The 19,435-nt window shown below is 35.0% G+C and overlaps 1 protein-coding gene across 2 annotated transcripts in view; it reads left to right on the top strand.

The window, feature by feature from the left end:
* LOC144970576 (alpha-(1,3)-fucosyltransferase C-like) overlaps nt 1–6,140 on the top strand; it is a 106,704-nt gene extending 100,564 nt beyond the window's left edge. The window contains exons 5-6 of one of the 2 annotated variants that reach the window (XM_078910344.1): nt 1,912–2,000; nt 3,091–6,140. In XM_078910344.1, coding sequence (XP_078766470.1) covers nt 1,912–2,000; nt 3,091–3,585 — 584 coding nt within the window. In that variant the 3' untranslated portion in view covers nt 3,586–6,140. The remainder of the gene's footprint in view (nt 1–1,911; nt 2,001–3,090) is intronic. The other variant, XM_078910345.1, reaches the window with a different exon arrangement.
* The last annotated feature ends 13,295 nt before the right edge of the window (nt 6,141–19,435 follow it).

Below are 19,435 nucleotides of genomic sequence, written 5' to 3'. Positions count from 1 at the left end.
CGAATTTTGGCGTGTTTTTATTATTTGAACGAACTTGAGAATGCGCGTTTGGAAGACACGCACAGAAAAATAAAATTATTGGTCGTATTTACATATCAAACCTTCAACATTGAGTGAGAGTTTGAAAATGCAAAACAATCTCGCTTTCACATGATGTGTACACATTTATTATATATATATATATATATATATATATATATATATATATATATATATATATATATATATATATAAATGAATTTCCATTCAATGATTTCTATAAGTAAATTATAATTTCCAAGACATCATTGTAGATAATCATAACCACGTTTAACTATTTTGTTGTTATATATGTTGAGTTATGTCCCTTGTTTTATTCGAACAAAATATTAAGACTGACTTTTATATTTTATCTTCTGCAACCACTATTGTACTTATATATAATTCCTACATTTCGAGCATGGTGCCAGAGGCGTTTTGATTGTGCCTTTTCGATATGTCAAGATTTATTATTTTGCAATTGGGGCTCCCCATAAACCTGAAGACGTATGTACACATTGCAGATTTCCCAAAGCTAAAAAACAAATAATATATCCAAATCAGATGCTATCATAAAAAAAAAAAACATTGAGGGCACTCCATTTCAATGACTGAAGAAAGCCCAACATTGAAAACATGGAGACGTTTTGCAACAGCTGTTTTGCTATGACATACCATCCCCAAAAGGTCGACAACAAGAGTGTAAAGGGAGTTTTTGTAGGTTTTGTTAGAAGTCCTGATCTTGTTTACTTCCCACATTATGAAGAAAGTCAGATGTGTTAAGTTTCCCAAGAACCAAACTCCTCTTGAGGAATCTGGATAAGTAGTACTGCCTTCAGGCGATTAAGTCTTTGGCAAAAAATAATTTAAACATAAGAACAGGTAATTGTAAGTCAGAAATATGTGTTGCTTATTTCCTCTTTGGCAATCTTTTGCGTTGAAAGTAAGAAGGCTGGTATTTTACCTGCCATCAATATCTAAAGAGATTGAAGTTACCAGCACAAAATTACTGAAGTAGTCGACGCCCTTGCAACACCCACTTCTAGTCTAGAGCTAGTCAGACACTAAAAAAAAACGTTTATAAAATTCGATTATTTTTTTAGTCATTCGCTTCTCTCAACATTAAGACTAGGAAGTCATTTACTTGACAATAGAGCTAAATCTAGTCCGCTTAAATAAAAATGGGCCCCGGTGTATGTCGCCGACTGATGTTAAATGTATGGTGAAAATTACGTTTGGCAGCGTAATGACTCTTTTAGTCTTCTCCGAGAAAACGATGATTAATGTCCTACCAAATTTTAAAATGCTTGCTCTGAAAACACTAAAGGATAAATTTGATATTAATTTTATTATTCTTTGGAGCGGGGGGTGGGGGGGGGGGGGTCATTATCTCTATTATTTCAGAAGTAGAAGAATCATGTATACGAGTAGTTGCCGACTACTTAGGTCAATCCAGGATTCCGCAACTAATATTTTAAGGGATTTGCGGTTCTACTAGAAATTCATAACTGTCTTTTAATTTTTGTTGTTAAATAAATAGTAAAAATTGCCCCTTGTTTTCTTTTTCCAGGAAAGAATAAGACATGGCGCATGCCGGTTGGTTTGATAGAGGAGCTTTTTTATTTTGAATTTTTCTAAGCGTTTTTGAGATTTAAGCCAATTTCACCAAATCGAACATGCGAATATTAGATATTGGAAGAAAAGAATACACAACAACAAAAATATCCAACACAGCATGTTGAGTAGACACACAACATGTGCCAGTTGCCAGATTAATGTAGGGAAACATGCTACACAAATTAATATATATATATATATATATATATATATATATATATATATATATATATATATATATACACATGCTCATGCTCATGTTTATTCCATCCCTAGGTGAAATAGCCGGTGCTAAAACGAAAACAGCTACTTGGTGGGTTCGAAACTGCCGGGATGATAGAATGAATTTTGTTAAAGAAATGCAGGTTAGTTCTCAAATAGAAAAGAAAGTCACAACGTAATACAGTATTTTATGACGTGACTCATACTTACCAGTTACTGCAGGTATTGAAAATATTACATTTGTCATTGTACTTTGTCGGGCTTTTTGATTTTAGGTTTGTTGTGCCTAAGCAAAGCGGATTTTAAGTTCCCGAGATATGAACGTTTGAATTAGGTAAGAAAAGTGTAAATACCAAATTTTGAGAAAATCGAGTTTGAAGTTGAGGCACCCATTTCACGCCTCAAATCTGAGGCAACGATAACTCCTTATATATGGGAATTTAAAATTTAACAAGGGCTAAAACGTTTGACCTGAGGTTGGAATGTACATTAAGTAGTAGTAGTAGTAGTAGTAGTAGTAGTAGTAGTTGTAGTAGTAGTAGTAATAGTAGTAGTAGTAGTAGTAGTAGTAGTAGTAGTAGTAGTAGTAGTAGTAGTAGTAGTATAGTTGTTGTTGTTGTAGTAGTAGTAGTAGTAGTAGTAGTAGTAGTAGTAATAGTAGTAGTAGTAGTTTGTAGTAGTAGTAGTAGTAGTAGTAGTAGTAGTAGTAGTAGTAGTAGTAGTAGTAGTAGTAGTAGTAGTAGTAGTAGTAGTAGTTGTAGTAGTAGTAGTAGTAGTAGTAGTAGTAGTAGTAGTAGTAGTAGTAGTCGTCGTAGTAGTAGTAGTAGTAGTAGTAGTAGTAGTAGTAGTAGTAGTAGTAGTAAGCTTCGTAGTTTGAATGACGCTTGCTGAGAATTGTTTTATTCAGTTACATCTCTCTCCATTCATGTTGTTAATTGTTTCCATTAGTCACGGTTCTGGGCCAGAGTTTTGATGTTGTCATGATCTTGTTGTGACTTTAGTAAGGAGGGCACTGCAATATCTCTTAGTTCTTCAGGGATTAATTTGGCCTCATCTGAATCCAAAAATGTCTGATATGTAGAGAGATCCTGGTTGGGGGTAGTTACTATCTACATTAAATAGCGTGCATTTATATTTTTGAAATAAGTGAATTAGTACTTTTTTAATTATGTATTATTATGCGTGATGCCCTTAAATCAATCAAAACACCAATATTACTTTTTTGTCCCTCAGAAATACATCGACATTGACATTTTTGGAAATTGCGGTAAAAAAATCGATTGTCCCTACTGGTTTGATGACTACAAGTGTCGGCATGTATTCAACACCACTTATAAATTTTACCTGTCGTTTGAAAACGCGTTCTGCACAGATTACGTCACAGAAAAATTGAACAAACTATTCAAAGATCGCACGCACATCATCCCAGTCGTGAAAGGAAGTCTTGATTATGACAGATATTTTCCCTCGAGCTCGTTTGTGAATGGAAACAAATTTCAAAGTGCGAAAGATTTGGCTTTGCATCTTAAAGAGTTGGGAAACGATTTACCACGCTACAGTAAAATGCTTCAGGAGAAAGATCGGCTGTCTGCAATGCCATTTCGTGGAATAGATTGGTGCGATGTATGCGAGGCTGTTCATACTAAAAATGGTAGAATAATTAATGATATCAAACAATGGTCTCATGAAAATACGTGTAAGAAAAGTGAATATTTGAAAAGTAACTGACTATTTCAAAATATTTATAATTTATTCAAGTTTTGAAAAATTTTCTCGACTTTTTTGTGTATTTTACTTGGTGTATGACAATTATATCTAAGTTCTCGTTATGTTTTCAGATCTGTTGATTTATTTTTGTATGTTCCTTGTATGTTCAAATTAGAAATTCATTATCAAATTTATTTAGGACTAAAACAACAACGGAACAAATAGATCTATCTTGTAAAAACACGTTTCTTCAAAATAAAATAGAAACCGTCAAACGAAACCCACGTGAACTGTTCGCTACCCTGAACATACTGATTAAGGATCACCCGTTCAAATAATTTCGAGGACCCTATTGTTAGCGCAAATACGAGTATCTCTCTACACTTTAGTGATAAAATATCAAGAATTCGGAATGAGTTGGACAAAGGGGGAACAGTTAAATCGTAAACTAATGCATTTCCACGGGAGTAGCATTTGATGAATTTGAGCCCGCCACTTAAACGGAAGTACTGTCCGTGCTGAGACAATGACTACTACTACTACAACTAGCCCAATAGATCCAATACCTTTATGGCTTGTTCTTTCTACTGCTAATATTTTGGTTCCTGTTCTCATCCATAGATCAAATGCTAGTTTGATTTTTGGTGATGTATCTAAAAATCTTAAGCGTGCTATTGTCACTCCCATACTAAGAAACCCAGCCTTGACAAAAAAGACCCAAATAATTATCGACCTGTCTCGAATCTCGACTCATGTCTAAGTAATTGAGAAAATCGTTGCTTTTAGTCTGAACACGTTTTTGAATTAACACAAACTATTCTCTAAATTTCAGTCTGCTTATTCACAATGATATCATAATCCATTTAAGTAAAGAAAAACAACTGATGATGTTGTTTTCATACTACTCGACCTTAGAGCTGCTTTTGACTCCATAGACCATACTCATTAAACTGACAGACATAAAACACTATTTGGATTCGGGGATACAGTTCTTGACTCGTTATCTTCTTACCTCTCTGACAAGAGTAAATCAGTATATGTAGATCGACTTATCTTTTCTTTGTCCCCTCTCTTTGGTGTGCCACTGGGATCAGAATTCTGGGATACTCTTTACTCTACCTTTATATCAGACCATTAGATGAAATAATCTCCAAATATTTTATTGAGTTCCATTTTTCCTCAGACGACACCCATCTACTGTTTCCCATTAATACTGACAATTATCCCAATGTTACAACGGATATAGAAAATTGTATTTCTGAGACAAATAAAACAAAACAGTGATTTTGAAAATCGCATAACGTGGCCACGTGGACCTTCCCTATCAGTGAAGATCTGGGGACAGTCACGGCTGAAGCAAATCGTAGTGAAATCGCAATGTGTATGGCCAATTACCTGGGAGACAAGTGGAGAGACGGTCGGTCGCTCGAAAATCACGACTTGCTTAATATTTCTCGAGGCGGCGGGCTATCGATGGCGTGGCAGTATAAAAAAAGCGGAACATTTTTTTCATATTTTCGTTGTTTTGACGTCAGATTCGTGATCAGCGTCAAATTTACTATAGGTTTGATTCCAAGAACTATGTGTTTACTCCAAAAATTGTTGAGTGAGACTATGTGGTCGACAGAACAGTGCCCATCATTGTTGTGTCATGGGGCCTAGAGGTATGACTCTTGCATTGGGATAGGAAAGTCCAGGTTTCCAGACCCGCTCTGAGTGGCGCAGAGTTGAGTCCTTGGAAAAGCCTCTTTACTCACATTCTTTCATCGTACTCATGTGTAAAATGAGTGCATGGCCGTTCGTTGACTTTGTTGGAAAAAATGTGTAATATCACCTGACAGGCGTCATTTCTCATCCTCCATTTTTAGTATTAATGTTGGCTTGGGACCCCTTGTAAAGCGCTTTGAGCAGGTCTACTGCATATTGAGCCAAATGAATGATGTGTTATTATTTTAAAAAATAATATTATTATAAATTTTGAGTCAGGAAGAGTTAGATGAACAAAAAAGGTTCGTTCTTGATCGCCGCAAAATTTTAAAGGATTTCATACAAAATGAAAAATAGTTTTACGATTTTCGTGATTTCCAATGTAGTGACATAATATGCCAGTTATTGTTATTATTTATTTTTTGTTTTCGTGTTCTTTTCTACATTTTGTTTTCTCCTCAACCGTTGACGCAACATCACTGTCGACCTTGACACAGACATTTGAGATTGACAGATGGCAAAATCATTGATACCAACACACAAAACTGGGTGTAAACTTGAACGTCTATAGTCTACCCAAAATAAAGGGCGGGGAGAGGGGTGGGGGAGAGGAGGGATTATTTTATTTTGTAATAATTAGAATAGGTAATAATCATCATGATGAAAATCATTATTCCGTAGCTCTAGACGCTCAGATATTTGACCTTGTTAGTCTGCGAAATTTTATAACTAAGTTTTATTTAGTCTATTTAACAATGGCATTTTGGTCCTAACAAAATACACATGATTTTATTGAAGAATATCGTTAAAATGAGTTTTTGTGGACGGTAAAAAGTAAGAACTATTGTAATAAAATAAAGAGAAAGAAAGCATATGAAGACCTTGTGAATTTTTATACAAACAGTTCATTGGTGCTAATTTGATGGTGCTAATAAGTATACAGTAACGATTTGAGAAATGCCTGGAGGAATCAACAAAAAAAGATGGCCTCATCGCATTTTCCGGAGCTGCTAAGAGACACTTTTTACTCCAAAGGGCCCTGTTCTTCTTTATTCCTTTCCTTTATTTTTCTTTAAAATTGAGGAAACAATTACACAGTTTCCATTTTCATTTCAAAATGTAAAAATGGCAACACACACTCACATGATTGTATAAATAAGAAGAAATATAGAAAAGACAACCAGCAACTGGTACGGGTTCCGGTCGGTTTGCACTTCCGAACATGTGTGGGCAAAAATCATGTGCGACTGACGCAGGGATCAGGACTACCACCACGGTAGAAAACTCAACGTGTATGGGGCCCCTTAGAATTGTCATTGAATTGGCCTTCGATTAATAAATCTGTTTGACGGGGGATAAGTACATGGAGAAGAAGAAGAAGAAGAAGAAGAAGAAGAAGAAGAAGAAGAAGAAGAAGAAGAAGAAGAAGAAGAAGAAGAAGAAGAAGAAGAAGAAGAAGAAGGAGAAGGAGAAGGAGAAGGAGAAGGAGAAGAAGAAGAAGAAGAAGAAGGAGAAGGAGAAGGAGAAGAAGAAGAAGAAGTAGTAGTAGTCTAGTTACGATATTTTTGCAATGAGAGATATGTTGTGCGTTGAATTACTGCGCACCTTGTGCCAAATCGACATTCCTATCGCATTAAAAGCAAAAAGGTTGTTCAACTTTGAAAAAATATCTTAACTAAACGGTTAAAAATTTAAGGAAATAAAACTATCGTAACTTGCCTTAAGATAGTCTTACAACGAGTTTTACTTTTCCCTTAAAAATATTCACTGAACCATGGAGACACAATTATTCACTAAACCATGGAAGCAAAATAAATCGTCCTACCATCATCGTATTCATAATTAAAATTATTATAATTACTATTATTATCATCATGATCATCATCTCCATCATCATCATCATCATCATCATCATCATCTGGGGAGTGAACCAGAGACTATGGGATGTGCACCAATGGGGAGTGGACCCAAAACTGTTGGGGGGGGGGGGGACCGGAACACCAACTTATTGGTGGACACTGGTGGGGAGCTAACCCGGGACTATAAAAATTAGACACCGATAGAGCTTAAATCCGGGACAAATTATGAGATATGGACACCAGTATAAAGTAATTCCTAAACTACATGAGATGGGCACCAGTGGGGAACGAGACCAGAACAATGGAAGTAGAATGACCAAGATTATAGCATGTAGACATTGTTCCAGGTTTGATCCTCACTGGTGTCAGATAGAGATAATCTCGGGTTCACTCTCCAATGGATGTCTTATTCCGTATCCCTGGGTCAGTCTCCAATAGTGTCCATATATCTCACAGTCCCAGGTTTATTCCCAACGTGTGTCCACCTCCCCTGGTACCGGGTTCAATCCCCACTGGTATCCACCTCAAATAGCCCTGGATTCACTCACTCTCCACTGGTGTCCACTTCAGTGAGTCTCATGTTAGCTCCCCACTGGTGTGCATCTACCATAGTCAAATGTTTATTCAACAATTGTGTTCACTTCCGGGTTAATAAATCCCCGCTTGTGATACCCTACTTAGATTTGGGGTTAGCTCCACTGGACGGCGCATTTCATTCATTAGTAGTATCCACATCTCACTGTCTTACGCTACTTATATCTCATCCTATAATCCTTTGATCATTTCCCATTGGTGTTTATCTCCATTGTTCTGGGTTAACTTCGCATTGTCAATATCTCACCGTCCCTTGTTCACTCGCCATATATATATATATATATATATATATATATATATATATATATATATATATATATATATATATATATGTGTGTGTGTGTGTGTGTGTATTACATTGGGACAGTTCATAAGATTTATAACTACATAGTCAAATAGTTTTAGAGCTACGTTATATATATACATAATATGTATGTGTGTGTGTGTATGTGTGTGTGTGTGTGTGTGTGTCTGTGTGTGAGTGCTCATATTTTTATCATTAGTGTTCTTTAACGTTATGATACGTAACATCGAGTTTGTAAATATATATATATGTCCAGACCTGCCCACTAATACGATAAATAGGTAGAAATACGAAGTGTTGGCTGTAGCTATAGAACTGCAGTCGCCTCTTTGACTCAATAAGGGAGCGTTCACATATTACGTCATCAGCTAGTGGGGGAGGGGGGGTCTACCAAATGTTGACATGTGTTGACATGGGGGAGGGAGGGGGGGGGGGGGTCAGACCCAAGATGATGTCATCAAAACATAGGCAAATTAAGCCTATTTCAAAGTTTGTTCCTTTCAAAACAGCTAAAGATAAATTGCTATGATGAGTATTGCCCATCTCTCAAGAAACAAACTGGGAAAGGGGTATCACTTCTCAAAAGGCGAACTTGCCCTAAATTTCATTGTATCACTCCTCGATCACAGCAATGAAAGACCATTCACGAAAATGCGGCATACAAGAAGAACAGCAAATGGGAGAAAGTGATGACGATGAAGATGAAATTGATGATACTATTTATAGTACATTGCCAGAGGTCCAAGGCAGAAACATTTTTGAATCAATTAATTTTATGTTTGGAAATTGAAACAGAAATTCATTCCACTAAAAGACTAATATGCTATAAAATAATTTGCCTCCTATACTATTTTAAATTACACTTTCTGAAATTTTTTTAATAGCACCTGCACCAAGTAGCCTAATTTAAATAATGTTTGTTAGATTTTATCTTTGCAAATTTAAATTTTATGTCCCCATTGTATCGTAAAACATAAATTATCAACAGTTTCTGAAATTAATAAAATGTCTGAATGTGTTTTATCAAACGTTGATAATCAATGTTTATGGTTTGAAAAATGAATAATAAATATTGTGAAATTAAAGTTATCTTTTAGTTTTTATTAAATTAGATGACGTCATCATCTGTTGGGGGAGGGGGGCGGGGGTCAGGTCAATGATGACAAGTGATGACTTGGGGGAGGGGGGGGGGTCTAAAAAGGGCAAATTTTTGATGACGTAATATGTGAACGCTCCCTAAATCTTATTGAAAAGGAAAGTTTAGTCCTTAGAACCTATATTCAGGACTTTGAACCATTTTTGGATCATGCAAAAGGCAAATTATTGATTTCTAAAGCTGTCTAAGGCGGATTTTTTTTTCTTTTTTTTTCCCCTTGGAAACTACGATTTTTTGAAATTTTAAGTGGGCAGCTCTGTACTATGTCTATATTGTCATATTAATCTATAAATCTTGCCATATTGCTATGCCTGTGACACGTGAATAAAAATAAACATTAAAAAAAAAGTATATTTCCCTTTTTCATCTTATATAGGGGAAGTTTGTATTAAGGGTCTACCCAAAGGGAAGACTGGAATATCTTAGGCGACAGCTGCAGTGCAACACCGTAAACTGAGCTATGGTGAGGTGACTTGTTCAAAGCCTCGCAGCTTCAGGTACGAAGCAAAGACCGTACCGCTGAATCACGCTGCCTCCACGCTTATAGAAGGATCGAAATTGACGGTCTCAGCTCTTTGTTATTGTTTTTTTTGACAGCCATTTTAATGACTAGTTCCTGGATGAGGTTCCCGACCTCCCATAGTGGGCATATAGGTACTTTCTGTATTTTCTACACCCTTAAACCTGTTTTCCAATTGCTTTCTGTCTTTGTCTAAGAATGAGATTACTTCGTTTTGTCCTGACCCTGGCCGGAGTCCTTGGCTGGGAGGGAAACAGTCGTGTGTATAATTATATGTTTTTGTAAATCATCTCTCTGTTATGCACTGTTTCCATATGATATATGAATTGTAATCATTTGAGTGTGTTCCCTTTAGTGGGGGCCTGTTCTGGTGTTTGGATGAGCCTTTTAGGTGATCTCAAACTAAGTACACTGATAGTGTGCTCTTGGAATCTACATATGTTTCCTATTTGAACCAATTTTCCTTTGTCTTATTTTTTTTAGGGTGCTTTAATTGTGCTTCTAAAACTTTGAAGTCTACTTTCCCATTTTCTTCCTTTTTGCTGGCACTGTCACTGATATGGCCTTAATTGTTGTAAGTGCCGTAAAAACATTAAAAAAAACCAAAAAACAAAATCAATAACAAACAATGACAAGTTCTGACTAAATGATGTCAGTCAGACTATAAACGTTTAAGGTTACACATAAGCTTGTGTATTGGTATGTTATATCCGACTAGCTGATGTGTGTATTTTCCCTAAACGCATGACATCAATATGATTAATTATAGTTTGGAATAACCAATCCTACTCTCTGGCCATCAATGAGTGTCTTTCCTGTCCTACTTGGTATGAATTGCCGGTGGTGCAAAAGAAAAAATAACAATTTGTCAATCGAACGTTTTATGCCTTTTAAACAAAATTAGTTTTGCTATTGTTATTTATTTTTGCTCCTATTTCCTCTTTGTTTCGATTCTTGCCCTCTCCGGCCTCCCACAATAGAAATGCCCCACCTGATAGCTCAGATAAAATATTCTTAAATTTCTGTGACACACACACACACACACACACACACACATACACGCGCGCGCGCGCGCACTGAGAACCCACTACAGCATACCACCTTATAATAATACTAATCACCGCCAAATTAATAATTAATAACAAACACACCGGAACAGGAAATAGGGAAGCAAATATAAACAATGAACTATGGATCTGTCGACAGCCAGGGAGGTGCGACCATCACTGAAACGGTCCTTACAAAATATAATGTCAGTGTCCTTATTCATATATATATATATATATATATATATATATATATATATATATATATATAATATATATATATATAATTTTATTACTTTATTTTAATTTTATGCATCAGTTTGATAAGAAGAGATAAGGTAACAGCATGTCAATGATCGGATATCGAACATGGATTATTATATTTTAAGCGGACGTAAATATGATGTCATTCTGTTTTTGATAATATAAAAGAGCTTATTCTCCGTTTTAAGTTTACCCCTCCCCCCCCCCCCCTTCTCTCTCTCCGGGACATCGAAAATGTGGCCATATCTGTGACCAATGGCCTTAAACTGGTATAAAATCTAGAGAGACTAGATGAATGAAATTATATATATATATAACAACATTAATGTTTAAGTAAACGCATTCATTGTGAAGAATGAGTCTAATTTCCTAAAGTTTAAAAATATTTTATAAATCTGATGTTTTTGACTTTAAACTGAGTTTTTTTTCCATCTTGTTCATTTCGACATATCACCCGATGGACGTGCTGAGTCACAATTTTTCTTTAACTCTTATGTTATCGTCGCATCATGCATGACGGTTTTAATTTGTCTTAAAGTTAAAGTCTGTTGACGTCAAGGGATTATGTGCCAGGTGAAAACAGTCTTTGGTAGTAGGAATTAGACGGTGTTTGTAATCTCGTATTTATCGGCCGTCTGCGTTTGGAACAAAATGAATTGAAATTTGCAAAGATATTTCAATTTTGTAACTGTAATCTTATCTTTCAGGATTATTCACGCAATTTTCACCTTTTTTTATTTTATTAATCTAGTATTTCAATGCACCGACTGTGTTAGGATATTGATAGAGATCAACCTTCACTATTAACAAGTTTAACATCAAGGGAAAAAATGATTATTATTTCTAAAATATTTCACTTAGCTGAAGGTGGTTTAATGATATGAATCCACAGTATTATTTATTTATCTAAGTACTAAATGTACCTCATTCCACTCAAGGTTGAATGTAATACTCTCACTTCAAAATTAAGGGATCTAGATCGCAAGTACGTATTCTAAATTTTAAAGTGACAATTAGAAAGCAGGTACTGGTGCAAGATAAAGAACAAGGCAGACTTTTTTGCTCTTGTATCTTTCTTTCTGTACTGTCGAGCACTGTTTCATAGACACTTTTAAGAATATTTATTCTAAATGTTAGTCTCGTTTTTAAGACAATCCAAAAGTTCTTTAACTTAAATACATTATCGCATGTCATATAATGTTACTGAATAATAAATAAGTCTAAATTTATCTAAAATTAAATCACCTTTATTAATTTATTAATAAACGTATAGATGCAAATCACAGCCGAGGATATAAATCTATTATAGACATGTTCTAAAAATTCACACATATAAATCAAAATATTAACTTTCTCAAAATACAATCAATATCTTATTTCTTGCCAATATGACATCAAAATAAATTATTGTAAATACAGGAGTGAATAAAAAACTATATCACTGTGAAAGATGACTGCATATTTGTTTAAAGCACACCCTCACATAATAGAAGAGCACCGATGAAAGGTTGACACGCACGTCCCTCTTTCCCATCACTGCTCACATCTTGAATAGAGGGATGCTTGAGGACGTGAGATGGGACGGCTGGACAAGCGGAAGGATGATGGGGGAAGCGGGGGAAGAGGATGTGGGAGCTCAGATGGAGGTTTATAAAGTTGAAGTGTACGAGCACATGACTTATAATTTAATGTTTTCACTCGTCGAGTTGGTTCCATGGTTTAAGCCACTCACTTTAAACCCAAATCATTTGCTCGGAGATTGCGCAAATATCAACATTCAACAATCAACAAACACTCCTATCCACCCACCCACCCACACACACACACACACACACACACACACATATATATATATATATATATATATATATATATATATATATATATATATATATATATAAATAAATGTCATGCTTTGAACGTTTAATGTTTTTTTTTCTTTTCTTTCTGTTGTTATTTGATTTTTTGAATTGAATAATTTGGAAATACAAATCAGCATTGTATTGTCCTTATTGATTTTACCTTTGATCAAAAGGCAAAAGTCGAATTTTGTTACTTCATTTATTTTAAAACAGTTGAGCACACAGATTACCAGCTATGTCTAAAAATAAATACGATTGTTCTGATCGTAATAGTTACATTTTGCTCGTTGAGCTGATGGTTCCTATGGTATTTTGTTAACCAATTAACTTTCTACCTCTAGTAAAACATGCTTTTAAAAATTTGGCCAGAAAACTCTTCCTTCACATATTCATCGATTTAAAGGACCCATGTGAGGTCCCTGGTTTGAGAGTTTTTGCCAAAGAATTCATTTAAATCGATCGATATTTGAAGGACCAGTTTTCTGGCCAAATTTTTGAATTCATGGTTTTACTGGTTAACACAATGAATATTAAAGGAAAAAAAGACGTCTTATGCAAATTATCAGTAGATGTATACACCATCATATCGTGTCCCTATCATAGCATGTTACTATACACATAATGCTACTCATAAGATTAATGCATGGTATGGAACGAAATCCACCAAGACATTCCTGGGGTCGACAAAATAAAATTACTTCTGACCACTATATTATTATACTATAACAGCGCAGTATCCACTAAGCACGCTCTAACTCTAAGGGCTTTATAATGGGTATCTTGCCAACAGCAACAAGTGGGACGATATATAACGTCGGTTAGGCATTAATACAATTATTTCGGACAGAAACAACGTTGTTAAGAGCCATGTACTCATTGTACACCTGTCCGGTGAGAGAATGTGATTCAACTATACGCCGCTCAGAGTAGGAATCGAGCCCTGTGCCTTCCAATCTGAAGACCACCTAGCCAACCATCCAAAACTCATAATGATAGGACCACACAACAATAACAGTGAGATGATTAACAATGGAATAAAATATCTCTTTAAAAGGGTACTATACATTTGACAGTCTCCCTCCCAGCTAAAGATTTCGGACATAACCAGGGAAAAAACACCAAGCAATCTCAATCCAGAAAAAGGGTTTCATGGCGCTTGCAAAACATTTAGGTTATATCAGCGCCAGTAATAAAAAAAAGGAAAGAAATGGGATAGTGAAAAAATTAAAGTATCCAAGAAATTCCAAAAGCATACCATCAATGTACCTAAAAGTCTCATTCAAATGTTTAAAAGATATTTTCAACACAAAAATGTAACGATCAGTCCAGAAAAGAGAGAGGATTTACAATGAAAATCCTTGCATACTTTTGACTATTTCCCTCTCAGCCAAGGATTCCGGAGAGGATCAGGACAGAACCAAGTAAACCCATTCCAAGACAAAGGCAAGGTTAGAAAGCAACTCATAAAACATATGTATAGGGGATAGAAGACACAGCAAGTGACCTGTTCACCATGAGAGAGCAACATGGAAAGGGAAAGAGATAGATAAAAGACACAGTGAGTGACCTCTCTTTCCACCATGGGAGGTCAGAGACCCCATCCGGGGAAAAATAAAGAAATAGGAAAGAGGAGAACGGGCGGGGAACACAACAGTCAGCTGGAGAAGCACAATTCTCCTCCCCCCCCCCCCCCTTTCCCCATCCTAAAGAATTCAAGAATGAAAAATTGAACACGTGAATCTTTAAATTCAAATCTAAGAAAACAATGTTGAGTTCTCAATTTTAATACAGGATCCATACTCATGTACATCAATAGTATGAAAAAATGGCAACAATAAACGAAGGCAAATTAAAAAGTTGACAAAGGTTCCTCAAGACGACTTTTAAAATGTCAACGCTGGTATGGAGAAATGTATTAAGATCAAATATAGGATCCCTTTGAATCCATAAAATCTCAATAGAGAGTGGTTTGTAATAAGATTGACATATCAAAATATTGGAAACCAGTACTTAGTTTGATTTCCTCTCTTTTTAATTTTGTCTTCAGAGGTTAGGTGAGAAATACGTATTCAATTTTAGTTGAATAAAAATGTATTTATACCCCAGTGCTTCAGCCAAGAAAATATTCAACTTTTAATTCATACAACATGTTTGGTAATAATTGTTTTTTGTTCATTTATTATTTACGGCATCAAAATTTTTATATCTATTAATGTTTTGAGTTGACAAGTCACCGATTTGTGTCATAACATGACCAAAAAAAAAAAAAAAAAAGAATATAAATACAGATATAATGTTGAAAAGTTCTAACATATTCATAGTCGACAACTCAGAGTCCAGTAGCTGCATTTAGCTAGAGCTTCAGATTCAATAATTGTTTTTTGATTTTAAGGGTTGTACGGCGCTTGCAACAGATTCAATAGAGATCCGGATAAGAATCCTCATTTTGCTATTATTTAAAAAGCCATACCTATGTTTATCAAGCCATAAGTGGGTAGCTAAGTCATATTCAAATTGGCAAAAAGTACATTGTAATATGATCCACACATAGCAAGCAAACTATTCTCACCAAAATACAGGAAAACCTGCAGAAACGGGAATTAATTTGGATTCCAAAGGCGATTCACGTTTCAAATTAGGGAATAAATTAAAATTGAGTTCTTTTACTTCAGGAAGTGATGTTAAATTTGATTTAAACTGATTTATGTAATAATCTGATAATTGAATTTATTCACAAGTGATACAAAATTATGGCGAAAGAAAGATCTTTCTTTTGTTTGCGGGAGTTAAGCTCTAAAAAATCAATGAGATAACATATTTGTCACAAACACAATTAGACGTCTATAAACACATATTTACATATCACGAATTAAAATTTTATGTAAGAGTGAGGCAGTTATTCTATAAGTTCTATGTGTAATAACCATTTAGATGGTGCCAATAAATATAACAAAAGACAGAAAAAGAAATGATAGTGGTGATTTCTTAAAAAGATGCCTAACATAATGCCACATCTAACTGCAGTATAATTTTAATTTTCAAACATACAATATATGACTAGAGCAATATTTGCAATATTCAACATGTCAATGTCTGAACTAAAGAGAAGAAGAAGAAGAAGAAGAAGAAGAAGAAGAGAAGAAGAAGAAGAAGAAGAAGAAGAAGAAGAAGAAGAAGAAGAAGAAGAAGAAGAAGAAGAAAGAAGAAAGAAGAAGAAAAGAAAAAGAAGAATAAGATGAGGGATGGGGAGGAGGAGAAGGATGGGGCGAGGAAGAGATGGGGAAGAATGAAAAAGAAGAAGAGGAAGAAGAAGAAGAAGAAGAAGGAGAAGAAGAAGAAGATGTTTTGTTTTTAAGGGTTTTACGGCGCTTGCAACACATTTAGGTTATATCAGCGCCAGTAAAAAGGAAGAAAATGGGATAGTAAAAAGTTCTAGAATTATAATTAAAGCACCCAAGAGAAAGGAAGACAAAGAGGAACTGGGAACAAATAGGGATCAGATGCAGATTCCAAGAGCAAACCATCAATGTACTTAGTTTGAAATCACCTATAAGTCTCATCCGGACACAAGCACAAAATCCAACAAAGAGGAATACACTCAAATGCTTACATTATACATTAAAAATAACAAACATAATAATACATAACAGAGAGATGATTTACAAGGAAAAAAAATATCATCTCCCAAAACAATAACTATGCATTTGACTGTTTCCCTCCCAGCTAGGACTCAGGCCAGGGCCAGGACAAAACCAAGTAATCTCTTTCCAAGACAAAGACAGAAAGCAAGTTGGAAAACAGATATAGGGGATAGAAGACGCAGCAAGTACCTCCCTGCCCAGAAGAAAAAGAAGAAGAAGAAGAAGAAGAAGAAGAAGAAGAAGAAGAAGAAGAAGAAGAAGAAGAAGAAGAAGAAGAACAACAACAACAACAACAACAACAATAACAAGAATAAGATGAGGGAGGGGGAGGTGGAGAAGGATGGGAAGAGGAAGAGATGGGGAAGAATGTAAAAGAAGAATAAAAACAAAGAAGAAGAAGAAGAATAAAAACAAAAAAGAAGAAGAAGAAGAAGAAGAAGAAGAAGAAGAAGAAGAAGAAGAAGAAGAAGAAGAAGAAGAAGAAGAAGAAGAAGGAGGAGGAGGAGGAAGAGGAGGAGGAGGAGGGGGACGAGTGGTCATAAAATTTATACAACACCAAAAAAAGAAAATGTTTAGAAATTTGATAAAGGTGATATCTCTATGTTATAAATTAGGCAATCATCATTATAACATACAAAATGAGGTGAATGGATATCAAAATCATATTGGTGAACCTTTTCCTCAAAACAGTTTAGGGTAAATTTAGCTGGTATGGAAAAGTGAAAGAAAGGAGAGAAAAAAGTTTAACATTTTGAAAATGACAAATTCATTTTATCTTTAGCAGAAGTACAGATTACGTTACTACTGCATTTGTAATTTCAGGATATGAACTTTCCCTCTTTTCACTTAATATCTAACTTTGGATTCAGTCACATGAAAATGTGTCATCTCCAATTCATCAAACCACAAAAAATATGGTTTCTTCTATAATACATCATAATTTCAAAACGTTGGAAAGGACAAAACTGTATTCCTTTTAGCAGAAGTGTTTATCATTTCACAACTGCATTAATTATCTTTACAACAAGCTTCCCGACAACTGAAGGCATCCACCCAGACCATGCAGCCGTATACAGAGTGCATTCATGGAAAGAATGGGACTGCTGCCCAAATGATGCCATTCAGGAACCCAAAGAACAACTGCCAAGCGAAGTAAATCTCCCCAGGAAAGATTGGTTGACACTGAACCGGGCAAGGTCTAAAGTGTGGAAGACCAAAACAACCTTACAAAATTGGGGACTTTCTTCAGACTGCCGATGTCAATGTGGACACGGCTCAAAACATGGACCACATCCTTCACTAGTGTGAACTTGGACCACATATCAGTGATATGGACCCAAGAGGCTGCACCCCTGAAGCCATCCAATGGATCCACCACTGGCGCGACACGATATGATGATGATGATGATGATGATCTCCAATTAATCAAACCACAAAAAATACATAATACATCATAATTTCAAAACGTTGGAAAGGACAAAACTGTATTCCTTTTAGCAGGAGTGTTTATCATTTCACAACTGCATTAATTATTTTTACAACACGCGTTTTCACTCTCACCACTTTAACCATAAAAATATCTTAACTTTAGAATTGGTCACACTAAATCGTGTGACAATATCAAATTCAACAAGCCAAGAATGTGATTAAAAAATTAAACATTTTCTCTGAGTGGTCTGAGCCGATATAATTGAGAATTATGAAAGTTTTGAGTGGCAGGTCACCAGACAGTATGGAAATAAAATTGGATCAATTGTAAAAAGACAATATAAAATACAGCCCCACAAGTATATGTGGATTTTATATATACAATGAGATTACATATGTATGTCCTAAATACATTATTATAAACACTCATCAAAACTATATACAATGTCATTAAATATCAAGATTTAAAAATCTATGTTAGAAAGTGGTAGCATCTTATAATTTGTGCGAGCAATAAACAGTTAATGGTTATTACAAATTATTAGAACATGTTGGTGATTTCTTTAAAAGATGCCAAATAAAATGCCATATCCAATTACAATGAATTTCATTTTGTTTAAATTCCATGTTTGACTTTGCTTAATTCAACATCGTATTATATATTTAAACGAGTAAAAAAGATAAAAATACTTTTGGCCCATTTCCTTACAGAAATGATATATTTCTTCCTTGGCAAGGAGCAAATAAACACACAGTCCAACTGGCAATATATGTTACTTCTAGAAAAAGAAGAACAAGAAGAAGAAGAAGAAGAAGAAGAAGAAGAAGAAGAAGAAGAAGAAGAAGAAGAAGAAAAGAAAGAAGAAGAAAGAAGAAAGAAGAAGAGAAAGAGAAGAAGAAGAAGAAGAAGAAGAAGAAGAAGAAAGAAGAAGGAGAAGAAAGAAGAAGAAGAAGAAGAAGAAGAGAAGAAGGAAGAAAAGAAGAAGAAGAAGAATAAGAGGAAGAAGAAGAGAGGAGAGAGAAGGAAGAAGAAGAAGAAGAAAAGAAAGAAGAAGAAGAAGAGAGAAGAAGAAGAAGAAGAAGAAGAAGAAGAAGAAGAAGGAAGAAGAAGAAGGAAGAAGAGAAGAAGAAGAAGAAGAAGAAAAAGAAGAAGAAGAAGAAGAAGAAGAAGAAGAAGAAGAAGAGAGAAGAAGAAAAGAAAAGAAGAAGAAGAAGAAGAAGAGAAGAAGAAGAAGAAGAAGAAGAAGAAAAAACAAAAGAAGAAAAGAAGAAGAAGAAGAAGAAGAGAAGAAGAAGAAGAAGAAGAAGAAGAAGAAGAAGAAGAAGAAGAAGAAGAAGAAAAAAGAAGAAGAAGAAGAAGAAGAGGAGAAGAGAGGAAGAGGAAGAGAGGGGAAGAAGTGTTAAAAGAAGAATAAAAGAAAAAGAAGAAGAAGAAGAAAAAAAAAGAAGAAGAAGGGGAAGAGGAAAGAGGAAGGGGACGATGAAAAATT

Source organism: Berghia stephanieae, chromosome 4 (assembly GCF_034508935.2).
Source record: "Berghia stephanieae isolate SIO BIC M18660-M18661 chromosome 4, UCSD_Bste_1.3, whole genome shotgun sequence".
NCBI lineage: Eukaryota > Metazoa > Mollusca > Gastropoda > Nudibranchia > Aeolidiidae > Berghia > Berghia stephanieae.
Note: the sequence above shows the minus strand (reverse complement) of the source record. Positions and strands in the feature narration are given on the sequence as shown.